Source organism: Entelurus aequoreus, linkage group LG03 (genome assembly GCF_033978785.1).
Source record: "Entelurus aequoreus isolate RoL-2023_Sb linkage group LG03, RoL_Eaeq_v1.1, whole genome shotgun sequence".
NCBI lineage: Eukaryota > Metazoa > Chordata > Actinopteri > Syngnathiformes > Syngnathidae > Entelurus > Entelurus aequoreus.
The window spans coordinates 25,510,897-25,524,242 of NC_084733.1; the positions used below are offsets into that span (position 1 = coordinate 25,510,897).

The 13,346-nt window shown below is 38.3% G+C and overlaps 1 protein-coding gene across 2 annotated transcripts in view; it reads left to right on the plus strand.

The window, feature by feature from the left end:
- The window catches only part of stac (SH3 and cysteine rich domain), an 86,525-nt gene that overhangs the window by 50,219 nt on the left and 22,960 nt on the right, over positions 1–13,346 (plus strand). For both annotated transcript variants that reach the window (XM_062040465.1, XM_062040466.1), the window contains 2 exons: positions 10,649–10,730; positions 11,012–11,079. In XM_062040465.1, coding sequence (XP_061896449.1) covers positions 10,649–10,730; positions 11,012–11,079 — 150 coding nt within the window. The remainder of the gene's footprint in view (positions 1–10,648; positions 10,731–11,011; positions 11,080–13,346) is intronic.

A 13,346-nucleotide genomic window follows, 5' to 3' on the forward strand; every position in this document is an offset into this window, starting at 1 on the left:
GCAGCAGGTCAAATTAAAGACCCTCATCTCTATATTTGAACCAGACCCCATGTTTGTATAATAGTTTAAATCGATTAATAGTTTGGCATTGCTTGTGTTGTAAGTCCAGTTTGTTCCATAGTTTTACTCCGCATACAGACACACAAAAACGTTTACGAGTGGTTTGAGCTCTCTGCAATAAGAAATATCCAAAGCCTCTCAAGTTATGAGCTTGCACTCGTCTTATAAAAAAACGTTGTAGATTAGGTGGCAATAATTTGTTAAAAGCTTTATATAAGATTATTAATGTATTATATTTAACAAGGTCATCAAATTTGAGCAACTTTGATTGCATAAACAGATTATGAGTATGTTCTAAATAACCAACGTTGTGAATGATCCGCACTGCTCTTTTCTGTAATATGATCAGAGGATGAATTGTGTTTTGGTAAGTATTCCCCCATACTTCAACACAGTATGTAAGGTATGGCAGTACCAAGGTGCAATATAGAGTACGGAGTGCATTTTCATTGAGGTATAGTTTTGCTTTGTTTATAATTGAGAGGCTTTTGGAGATTTTTGTTTTAATGTGTCTGACATGAGGTTTCCATGATAGTTTACTATCAATTATTACTCCCAAAAATGTATTCTCATTTACGATTTCAATTTGGGTACCATCAATACTTATTTTCTGTTCAGACGTTATGTTGCGATTTCCAAACATTACTATCTTAGTTTTATTTATATTCAAAGATAATTTATTTGTGTCCATCCATTTTTTTTTTACTATGTTTAGTTCTGTGTTTACTGTATTTATGAGCTCATTATAGTCATCACTACTGTAGAATAAATTTGTGTCGTCTGCAAAAAGTATACATTTCAGTATCTTGGATGTATTAAACATATCATTAATATATACATTAAACAGTTTTGGCCCCAACACGGACCCTTGGGGGACACCACAAGCAATGCCAAGAGTATCAGATAAAAATGTACCCATTTTAACAAACTGTACCCTCCCTGTTAAATAAGTTTTTAACCAGTCACCAGCCAGCCCCCTAATTCCATATCTTCCCATTTTATCTAGTAGAATTGAATGATTAATGGTATCAAAGGCTTTCTTTAGGTCAATAAAAATACCAACTGCATATCTTTTATGCTCCAGTGCATTAGTAATTTCCTCAATAGCTTCAGTTATTGCCATTGAAGTTGTTCTTTTGGACCTAAAGCCATACTGACCGTCATTGATTATATGATGCTTCTCAAGAAAGGATTCAAGTCGAGAGTTAAATAGTTTCTCTAAGATTTTTGAGAACTGAGGCAAAAGAGAGATTGGTCTGTAATTGGTGAAAGCGTGTTTGCTGTCACTTTTGAAGAGCGGAGTTACTTTAGCGATTTTCATTTGACTTGGAAAGCAGCCAGTCTGGAATGATAATTTACATATATAAGTTAATGGTTTTACAATATTCAGGATAACCTTTTGAACCAATATCATGTTGACATCATGGCAGTCAGTGGAGCACTTACTTTTACACTTCCGCACAATGTTTGTCACTTCCTGCTCATTTGTAGCTGAGAGGAAGAATGACGAAGAATTCTGTTCAATAGTTGATTTTGTAACTCCATTGTCTGGGATATCAACAGCCAATTTAGGACCAACATTTACAAAAAAACTATTGAACTTGTTTACTACATTAGTCATATTATAATCTTCACCGTTTTCATCAATAAAGTAATCAGGATATGTCAACTTGGAATATCCTTGTTTTATTAGACTATTCAAAACATCCCAAGTTCCTTTTATATTATTTTTGTTTTCATATAGTTTTTTTTGATAATATAACCGTTTGCTTGTTCTTATAATATCAGTTAATTTATTTTTGTACTTCTTGTATCGTTGTTCGACTTCTTTTGTTTTTATTTTGATGAAAAGTCTGTAGAGATTGTTTTTCTTTTTACAGGCATTAATTATCCCTTTTGTGATCCAAGGGCTATTTTTATTTTTTCCTTTTATAAAATATTCTTTTACGGGGCAATGTTTATTATGCAGGGAAGTAAAGATGTCTAAAAAATTACAATAAGCACTGTCCATATTAGGTTCTCTGTATACTGAAGTCCAATCTTGAACTGCTAAACTATTGTTTAGGGCACAGATTGTTTCCTCAGTTGTTATTCGTTTAGAGATTTTTGCCATAGTGTCTTTGGTTTTCTTGAGATGACAGTAATATAAAGTAAAAACAGGTAAATGGTCAGTGATATCACATATAAATAGGCCACTGGTGACTTGATTTCCCATAATGTTTGTAAAAATGTTGTCAATGATTGTGGCACTATGTGTTGTTATTCTGCTTGGTTTGGTTATGGTTGGATATAGAGACAAGCTGTACATTGTGTCAATGAAGTCATCAACATGTTTTTGCTTGGTTGAGTTTAACAAATCAATGTTAAAATCACCACAGATAAATATGGTTTTTTGGTTCACAGAGGAAAATAGTTTACCCATCCACTCATTGAAAGTTTCTATGCTTGAACCAGGTGCCCGGTATACACAGCTCATGAAGATATTTGTCTTTTTGTCATTTAGGATTTCCACTGTTAAACATTCAAATAATCCATCGACTGCTATGGTCATGTTTGTTAAAACTTTAAATGTAACAGATTTATGAATGTACAATGCGACCCCTCCTCCTATTTTATTTATTCTGTTTATGTATGTTAATTCATAGTCATTCAGACTAAAATCAATACCTTTATCACTGTTGAACCAGGTTTCAGTGATTGCAACAATGGTAAATGGATGACTAAATTCTTTCAAGTAATCCTTGATAGCCTCAAAGTTAGTGTACATGCTTCGACTATTGAAATGTATTATAGATAGACTATCTTCTGATTTTACACTGTTTTCATATTGTTCGCGGGTCAAATAATTACAGTTTTTAACAATCGCAGAGAAAAAATTATTATCAGGGTCTATGTCCATATCAGTCTCTGTTGTGGCGTGCTCTTGATACTCACACATGTCCAGTTCTTTTTGTTGATGTTGGAGGATCTTCTGTAACATGTCCATATTAATACTCGGTGTGGTCTGTGTTCTTGGTGTGGGTAGCATTGAGATGATGTAAAAGTCACAAGCTACATTGATACCAAGTACTGCATCAATGTCAATACTTATCAAGATCTTCTATTTTCCTTATCACCAAGACTTTTGCTTCCTCCGGCGTCCCATTTAGTTTGATGAAGATCTTACAGTTCGTTACCCAGGTTTGTTGAATCTTGCTTTGCCTTTTAAGTTGTCGTGCGACCCTTGCGATGTCAGCATTTTTCTTGGTCAAGTGTTCATTGATGAAAACATCTGTTCCTTTGAATTTGCGTCCTTGCCTTAATAGTGCGATCTTCTTCTTTCTGTTTGCGAATCTCATGATGACAGCGGGTGGTCTCTGGTTCCTCATGGGCAGTGGGTGACAAGCCTCGATGTGCTCCAGGTCCATCTCTATCCCCCTGCTTTGGAGATAGGAGGCCACCTGCTGCTCCACCGACTGTGCCTCCTGCACGCTGGGCTCCCCGCTGTCCGCGGCCACCGCACGCGCGTAGTTGCGTGGCTTGATCTTGATCCCGGTGATGACCACATCATTCATGCGGGAATATTGCTCCAGCTCGTCCACTCGCTGCTGCAGGTCCACAATGCGCCGGTCTTTTTCCACGTTCTGGAGGCGTAGTTGTTTCACCTCCTCCAGTAGACCCAAAAGCTACTCCTGGTGCTCCCTCACCGCAGTCACATCGCCGCACAGGGAAAGGAGTGTGAGCCTCATCTCCTCGAACTCCTCCGATGTGGGGCTTTTCCTCGGTGCAGGCATCACGGTCTATCTGCCGACGCATCCAGCAACAGAAGGAAAAAATCCACCTCCGTATCTCAGGCCGGTAATGCTAGCCGGCTCCGGTGTGCTAGCTCGCAGCACCGATCGACACAAGCTACAAAGTGTCACGGCACAGTGACACAGCGAAGCCAAAAAAAGCACAAAAGTACAAAAAAGTACAAAAAGTTGTACTAGCTTTGCACAAGGCAAATGCCAAACTCAACAGCCCTACTTCGAAAACAGCCAAACGCGCGCGAACTCCAAACCGGAAGTGACGTGAACTCCAAAAAATTCGATTCAATATCGATTCTTGGGGTCACGATTCGATTCAAAATCGATTTTTTTTTTTCCAATTCAACACGATTCTCGATTCAAAAACGAATTTTTCCCGATTCAAAATGATTCTCTATTCATTCAATACATAGGATTTCAGCAGGATCTGAAAGTAGTAGATTTTTGTAAAAAGCTTTTATAATTGTAAAGGACAATGTTTTATCAACTGATTGCAATAATGTAAATTTGTTTTAACTATTAAATGAACCGAAAATATGACTTATTTTATCTTTGTGAAAATATTGGACACAGTGTGTTTGATTGATTGATTGGTCAAGCTTATGAGATGCGATGCAAGTGTAAGCCACTGTGACACTATTGTTCATTTTTTTATTTTTTTTATAAATGTCTAATGATAATGTCAATGAGGGATTTTTAATCACTGCTATGTTGAAATTGTAACTAATATTGATACTGTTGTTGATAATATTCATTTTTGTTTCACTACTTTTGGATTGTTCTGTGTCGTGTTTGTGTCTCCTCTCAATTGCTCTGTTTATTGCAGTTCTGAGTGTTGCTGGGTCGGGTTTGGTTTTGGAATTGGATTGCATTGTTATGGTATTGCTGTGAATTGTTTTGTTGGATTGATTAATAATTTTTTTTTAAAAACATTTAAAAAAAGAGAATCGATTCTGAATCGCACAACGTGAGAATCGCGATTCGAATTTGAATCGATTTTTTCCCACACCCCTATTTTGTACTAAAATTAATTCATGGGAAATACATTGTTGAATAATTCATTATTTTAGCGCAGAGTGACAATTTTCAACCCCAGTAAAACCTAAATGTATAAACCTTCCCAAATCGACTTTGAACAGGGTTCAAACCCAGTATCTCTGTCTTACCAAACAAATAATCATGCTGAACGTTTGCAGTAAAACATTTTATATAAAGTGCGCTGTCATCAATAATTGACATTTTATATGCGCTTCTTCACGCAAAACGGGGCCCCCCACGGATCACGGGACCCTATGCACGGCATGTGTTATGCCTACAGGGCGGGGCGTTCTTTTAATACGACTGGCAACATTGACATTTGACAAAGCAGATCTCCTCTCAGGTCGTGTCTGCATGGGATATTTTGTGGTCATTACATAAATAATTTAGGGCTGTCAAAAATAACAAGTTAACTCATGTGAATAATCACAATCCTTGCATTCATCATAGTTGCAGATTAATGACAAAACTTAAATTTAAGTGCATATGCTCCTTTACCTGAAAGGTGGCAACTGGCAAGGGGGTTGTTATACGGTCAGTGATCAGGGCAATGCTTATGTCAGTGCAAAGATGATTGAGGAGAATCCGACTGATGAGTTCGCCGCTGGTAAATTTCACTTCACAATAAACCAGTGGTTCTTAACCTGGGTTCGATCGAACCCTATGGGTTCGGTGAGTCGGCCTCAGGGGTTCGGCGGAGCCTCCACCGTGGAGGTCAAGACACACCCGACTCATCGTGTAAATAAAAACTTCTCCCTATCGGCGTATTATGGATACCCCCAAACAATGTTCCCTCTAATTTTCCATCTGATTTGCAGGTGTGTCATTTGTTGTAAGTTCATGCACTGTGTTGGTTTTGTTCTTTGAACAAGGTGATGTTCATGCATGGTTCATTTTGTGCACCAGTAAAAAAAAAAATACAACTTTGTCTTGAATTTGAATTTTTGTTTTTTTTAATTTTTTTTTAAATTTATTTTTCACTAAAGAAGGGTTCGGTGAATGCGCATATGAAACTAGTGGGGTTCGGTACCTCCAACAAGGTTAAGAACCACTGCAATAAACCCTGACTATACTTTAGATCAGGGCCGGTTTTAAAGAGGCATATATGAGGGGGCAGTCAGAAATGTAAAGGGGGGCATCATGTACATGCTGTTCCATCATGCTCCGTCAATTTCTTCTGTGCATATACAGTAGTAACATTGCTACCTTCTTCATTGAATTTGGTTGTTAGCTATGTGTCCAACTTCAATACCTGTACAACTTGGGTGTCCTACCTGAAGACTAAACTCCTGCTAGTATAGCTCTTAAGGCAGTGGTTCTTAACCTTGTTTGAGGTACCGAACCCCACCAGTTTCATATGTGCACTCACCGAACCCTTCTTTAGTGAAAAATTAAAAGTTTTTTTTTTTAAAATTCAAGACAAAGTTATATGTTTTTTTACTGGTGCACAAAATTAACCGTTCAAAGAACAAAACCAACTGTTACGTTCCACGTAGTGGTGGTTTGTTTGTTTTCAATTATTGGCTTCGGTGTCTTTAATTTACAATTCATTTGGTTTATACACTTTTATGTTGCGTTCCCCTACGATCCCTAGATTCTGAGCCATCTGGGAACATAACACCAACACAGTGCATAAACTCACAACAAATTACACACCTGCAAATCAGATGGAAAATTAGAGGGAACATTGTTTGGGGGTATCCATAGTACGCCGATAGGGAGAAGTTTTTATTTACAAGATGAGTCGGGTGTGTCTTGACCTCCGCGGCGGAGGCTCCACCGAACCCCTGAGGCCGACTCACCGAACCCCTAGGGTTCGATCGAACCCAGGTTAAGAACCACTGTCTTAAGGTCACTGAGGAACGCACCGCACCCCCTTTGATTACAATAAGGTGGAAATCCATCAGGTGGAGAAACTAAAAAAAATCAAAGTAAAATAAAGTATCCTTAATTCACATTTTATCAACCATCACAACATGTGTCTTTACTAGATGGCCTAATTATTAAATGGAATAAAATTGCTATGACATGAAAAGGGGCATGATTAAATAAGCTCTGCTTCTCCGTACTCCTTTTTGGACGTGCTGTAAAGAAACAACTGGAAATATGTGATGCAATACATTGTATTGTATGCATGTTCCAAATAAACTTAAACTGAAACTGAACTGAATTTAACCTTAGTCAATATGTACAAGACTGAAAGATACTGTAGTCTTATGAATAATTAAAAAAAAACATTCTTCTCTAGTTTATTATCAGGTCAGCTGCTTCATGCCTCAAAATTTCTGTATTCTCCACACATTTGCACAGAGAAACTTAAAAACATTTTTTTTATGCTAGGCCTCTGGCAAAGCAGGTATGTGTGTGTGTTGTGAAACGGAGTTACGATGCATGCCTTCATGATCATTTTTTATGACTGTGGTAGAAGCAACAAATACCCATAGCTTAAACTTACAGTTCTGTAAATGTCACGATGACTCGCCTGCTGATGGCATCATGTAGCATCAAAAATGAAATGTGTCCGCTCTACTTTCCCTCAGGTGTTCACATATTACGATGTGGAACACGTTGAATCCACACATTTTTCTTTTGTCGCCGCCAGTGAGAAATTCACCTTCCTTATCTCACAAGGAAAAGCCTTTGATTGGCTGTCCTTCATAGCAAACCCCCACAACCTGTCATGCACGTATGCTATTAAAGAACTGTGATTGGATATATTCCGAACTTGTCCCACCCATCTACAAGAGGAAATTAGATATGTTTGGATTTCGTTTCTGACAACATTTTTGTCTCATTTTCATTCGTCGACACTGGCTTACTGAGGGCTAAGGGGTGGGGGTGTGTCCGTCCGTGTGTGCGCGGACTCGCGGAACCTGACACAGCCGAGGGACAGCCATGAGGGAAGATGATACTAGTTTATCGTGTCCCCTTTTCAGCGGACTTCTCCGCTACTGACGTTAATTTTGTTAACTTGTAATACATACATTTTGATAGTTTATAAAAATGTACTTTCTCAACTTCAAAAATTTTGATTTGAGGGGAAAATACATTTATTTATTCTGCCCCCTCTTGCCCCTATGTAGAGCCAGCCTCGCTTTTGATAAATGTTATCTTTTTAAACAAAACAATGTAGTGCATTTAAGTAAAAAAAATCCTTTATGACATTATTAAAAGTTAAAGTTAAAGTACCACTGCTAGTCACACACACACCAGGTGTGGTGAAGTTACTGTCTGCATTTGACCCATCCCCTTGTTCCACCCCCTGAGAGGTGAGGGGAGCAGTGAGCAGCGGCGGTGGCCGTGCTCGGGAATCATTTTAGTGATTTAACCCCCAATTCCAACCCTTGATGCTGAGTGCCAAGCAGGAAGGTAATGGGTCCCATTTTTATAGTCTGAAATTGCATTTGTGTCACAATATTGGTTCTAATTATAATTTACTGTGATTATCACGATTAATCCAAATTCAAAAGTTTGATTAATTTGATTTAAAAATGTATCATTTGACAGCACTAAAATAAACACATGTTAAAATATAACAAATGATTACATAATTACATACTTTTTCACAAAGTCAAAATGTACTTTAATAATAAATAAGATTGTTGTTAAATAGATACCTGATGTCGGAATTGAACAGTTATAGCTAAGTCCCAACTGTGCCTCTGCAAAGACGGTAGCCATGTTTTTTTATTTTACTAAGCTTTCCTAAAATTTACACACATGCGCTTGACAGTCCTTTAAAAGTGTGTACCAAATTTTGTGGTGATTTGGCTGACCCGGGGGTCAGCAACCTGTGGCTCTTATGGCCGCTCTAGTGGTTCCCTGGACCTCTTTCAGAGATGTGTGAAAATGGAAAACGATGAAGAAAATTTTTTTGTTTTGTTTTAATATATTTCCTGTAGGAGGACAAAACATGACACAAACCTTCCTAATTGTTAGAAATCCCACTGTTTATGTTGTACATGCTTCACTGATGAGAGTATTTGGCAGGCACCGTTTTGTCCTACTCATTTCAGCGATCCTTGAACTCATCGTAGCTTACATGTCAACTTTATCTGATTCTGCCACAGAAAGACGTGTTTTATGCCACTCCTTCTTTGTCTCATTTTATCTACCAAACGTTTCATACTCTGCGTGAATGCACAAAGGTGAGCTTTATTGATTTTATTAACTTGTTGGAGTGTTAATCAGGCATATTTGGACAGTGCAAGACAGCAAGCTAATCGATGCTAACATGCTATTTAGGCTAGCTGTGTGTACATCAGAATCAGAATTCAGAATCAGAATAGTTTTTATTGCCATTGTTTGAGAACGGTTTCACAAACTAGGGATTTTTCTTGGTGCAATCGTGCAACATAAAACACATATAACACAGATTTGGTAATAAAAAGAGCTGTAACTGAGCTATCAGATCTTGTTATTAATATGCCTCATTTGTAGGTATATTTGAGCTCATTTAATTTCCTTTACTTATGTCCTCTGTGTATTTAATTTATATTTGCATGTCTCATGACACATTATCTGTATGTAATATTGGCTGCATTTCTCATAGTTGTTTGTGTGCCATGTTGTTCCAGACCACAGCAAACGTTACCCAGCTTGCAAAGATTGTAATAAATCCATTAGAAGAAGACAGCCTGCCGTTTCCTTAAACTTGGACACACACATCTATACCTTTGGCCAATATCCATCCATCCATTTTCTACTGCTTGTCCCTTTTGGGGTCGCTGGAGCCTACATAAGCCAGTAATTTCCAGGAGTTATCTCATCCTGTGAGAAGCCTCCATTTTACTAATGACTTCCAATGTTGCAAAAATGTGAAGAATAAAAATCAAAATACAACATTTCTGTCAACGAAGATTTGCATCAGCCTTTGTTAGTATTCTAATATAGCTAATGTAGACACTTACATCATGTGTTGTCTTCATTACAACCCTTATATAAGAATTTTTAAAGTCATTTTGATAGTAGGCTAATCTATCTAATAGACACATCATGTGTTGCCTTCATTATAACACTTATACACAAGAGGTGTGGCGAAATTATTCTCTGCATTTGACCCATCACCCTTGATCACCCCCTGGGAGGTGAGGGGAGCAGTGAGCAGCAGCGGTGGCCGCGCCCGGGAATCATTTTTGGTGATTTAACCCCCAATTCCAACCCTTGATGCTGAGTGTCAAGCAGGGAGGTAATGGGTCCCATTTTTATAGTCTTTGGTATGAACTCAGTGTGTGTGACAATCATTGGTACTTTAACTTTTAACTTAATATAAGACTTTAAGTCATTTTGATTGTGGGCTAATATAGCTAATAGACACTTACGTCATGTGTTGCCTTCATTATAACACTTATATCAGCTTTTTATTTTTTTGCGGCTCCAGAAAGATTTTGTTGTATTTTTGGTCCAATATGGCTCTTTCAACATTTTGGGTTGCCGACCCCTGGGCTAACCCTATACTAAGGTTACAGTGGGTGTTTTGTAGAGCGCATTGCACTGTTTGACAAATTTCAAGTCAAGGGTAAAACGTTGTGATTTAATAACAGTGCCACCACGGGATGTACTTGTCAGAAAAATAATAGCACAGGCATCACAGTACACATGCATGTTTTGACAAATTTTTACCCTTACGTGTGCAGCGGTTCAGGAGTGCCGTAGAGCCTTACCTTCCACAAAAACTCTTGTCGTTCTCGCTTTGTGCGACACAACCCCTGATATCCAACTTTTCTATGTGTGGTAATTTTTGGCTTCATACCTTGCCTTTGCAGACCAGTGACTTGGATAATGTTCCAGAGGAAGCGGTGGCTCACAGCAGCAGGCAGGAACTGTCGAGAAAGCCCAGTGATGATGGTGAGTCGCTGTTAGAACTAAGCCATGTCGTGACACAATCGGTGAAAAACTTCCCATTAGGACTCAGTCAGGGTGCTGTGATCCATCAAATAAGCACCTTTTCTTTTTTTCCACTGAGCTGGATATGTGACATTTCTGATTGGTGCTGAGAATGTGAAAAAAGGGCTGTAAAATAACAGTAATCTCTATTTTGCTCACATCCTATAGAGGGCATAGTACCACCTGAAGACTGCTATAATGTAAGATAATATTTTTATTGATTGTTTTTTTTTTTCACTAAGTTTTCACGGTAATCGAGAACGGGGCGGATGATTACCATCAACCACAGAGAACAGCCCACGTCTGTGAGGTGAGAAACATTAGTTTTTTTATATGTTTGGTTTAGGGTGGTCTTTGATTAAAGATTTTCATAGTCAAATCTGATTTGTTTGATTATGCCCATAGTCAACGATGAGTCTAATCATGGATTAAAAAAAAGACAAGACGACGACATGTAGTAGTGCGGGGGTGTCAAACTAATTTTAGATCGGGGGCCACATGGAGAAAAATTCACTCCCAAGTAAAATCACGGCACAATAACGTAAAAATAAAGGCAACTTCAGATTGTTTTCTTTTTAAAAAAAATAAAACAAGCACATTCTGAAAATGTTCAAATCATAATGTTGTTGTTTTTTTACACTTACATGGTGTGGTTAATAGTATTCTACCTTTATTTGTCGTTATGTATACTTTCTAAATAAATTATGTGATAATGTTCATCAGTCAACTCATTGGTGTTAATTTTCAATCTATCAAATTACAGGATGTTATTTATGTAGTTTGTTCATTTTCCTCGACTGGTGCACTAACATCATGTGGTTTATTTTGTACATATGTAGCATCATCTACAAAAATACAAAGAATTGCTTTTGCGACATCTAGTGGACACATTTAAAACAGCAGTTTCTTTCATTCCAAAAATTTCGGCTCATTTTTATACTTGGCAAACTCATTCCGCGGGCCGGATAAAACCTGTTTGCGGGTCTGATACGTTTGACACCACTGTAGTAGTGTATACTAACTAGTCCGTAATGTAGCACCTATTTGTGACTATTCCAAAGTTAGGTAAAGTAATTATAAAAGGAATACAGCCTTTCATTTAAGTGTGAACAAACAAAGATCTCATTTGCGACTTTGTCCACCTTAAAAAAAGCCTATACCAATTTGTGAGGCGGGACATCAAACTTGACTACATAGATGAAGTAGAAGTCTAGACAAAGTATCCCTATGTGAACCTGTGGAAGGATTGTTACCTTTTTCAAGAGGAGAAGTACACCTCCGGAGCAAGGCGGTGCGTTATGGCGCCATGTCCAATTTCTGGCAAGTTTCACCAAGTCTCAGCAGCTATTAACTCGCCTCCTTCCCACGGAAGAGGGACGATTCAACTGTGAGGTTAAATGTCAAAACAAACTCCTCCGAATTAAATCATCGAAATTTCGACTATTTGGAGACAGACCGAGTTTGGTTTTATGCTAACAGACTTTGCCAGTTAGAGACACAATGGAAATTTTGGCTCTGGGCAACATAGGCAATTAGTCAGCGCGGCATTCTATAGGGGGCGCCACAACGATGAGGAGGAAAATCATTCATATTTATCAGTGTTCAGCTCTTATAAGGTCATATATGTGTGTTAGATGGGATGCTAACCTCCCTCATATTGCTTAGTTAAAGGGGCTAATTTTTTACTTTTATAACCAGTTTTTTGAGTCTGTCTGCAAGATGATCGATTTTTGATTGATTGATTGAGACTTTTATTAGTAGGTTCCACAGTGAAGTACATATTCCGTACAATTGACCACTAAATGGTAACACCCGAATACGTTTTTCAACTTGTTTAAGTCGGGATCCACTTAAATTGATTCATGATACAGATATATACTATCATATATACTATCATCATAATACAGTCATCACATAAGATAATCACATTGAATTATTTACATTATTTACAATCAGGGGTGTGGAGGGGGGGGGGGGGGATATGGACATCAAGTAGTGGACATAGAGAGAGAGAGAGAGAGAGAGAGAGAGAGAGAGAGAGAGAGAGAGAGAGAGAGAGAGAGAGAGAGAGAGAGAGAGAGAGAGAGAGATCAGAAGGCATAAGAAAAATAATCTGCATTTGATTGTTTACATTTGATTATTAGCAATCGGGGGAGGGTGTTAGTTTAGGGTTGTAGTTGCCTAGAGGTGAACTTTTATTGCGGTTTTGAAGGAGGATAGAGATGCCCTTTCTTCTATACCTGTTGGGAGCGCATTCCACATTGATGTGGCATAGAAAGAGAATGAGTTAAGACCTTTGTTAGTTCGGAATCTGGGTTTAACGTGGTTAGTGGGGCGGTATAGCTCGGTTGGTAGAGTGGCCGTGCCAGCAACTTGAGGGTTCCAGGTTCGATCCCCGCTTCCGCCATCCTGGTCACTGCCGTTGTGTCCTTGGGCAAGACACTTTACCCACCTGCTCCCAGTGCCACCCACACTGGTTTAAATGTAACTTAGATATTGGGTTTCACGATGTAAAGCGCTTTGAGTCACTAGAGAAAAAGCGCTGTATAAATATAATTCACTTCACTTCACTAGTGG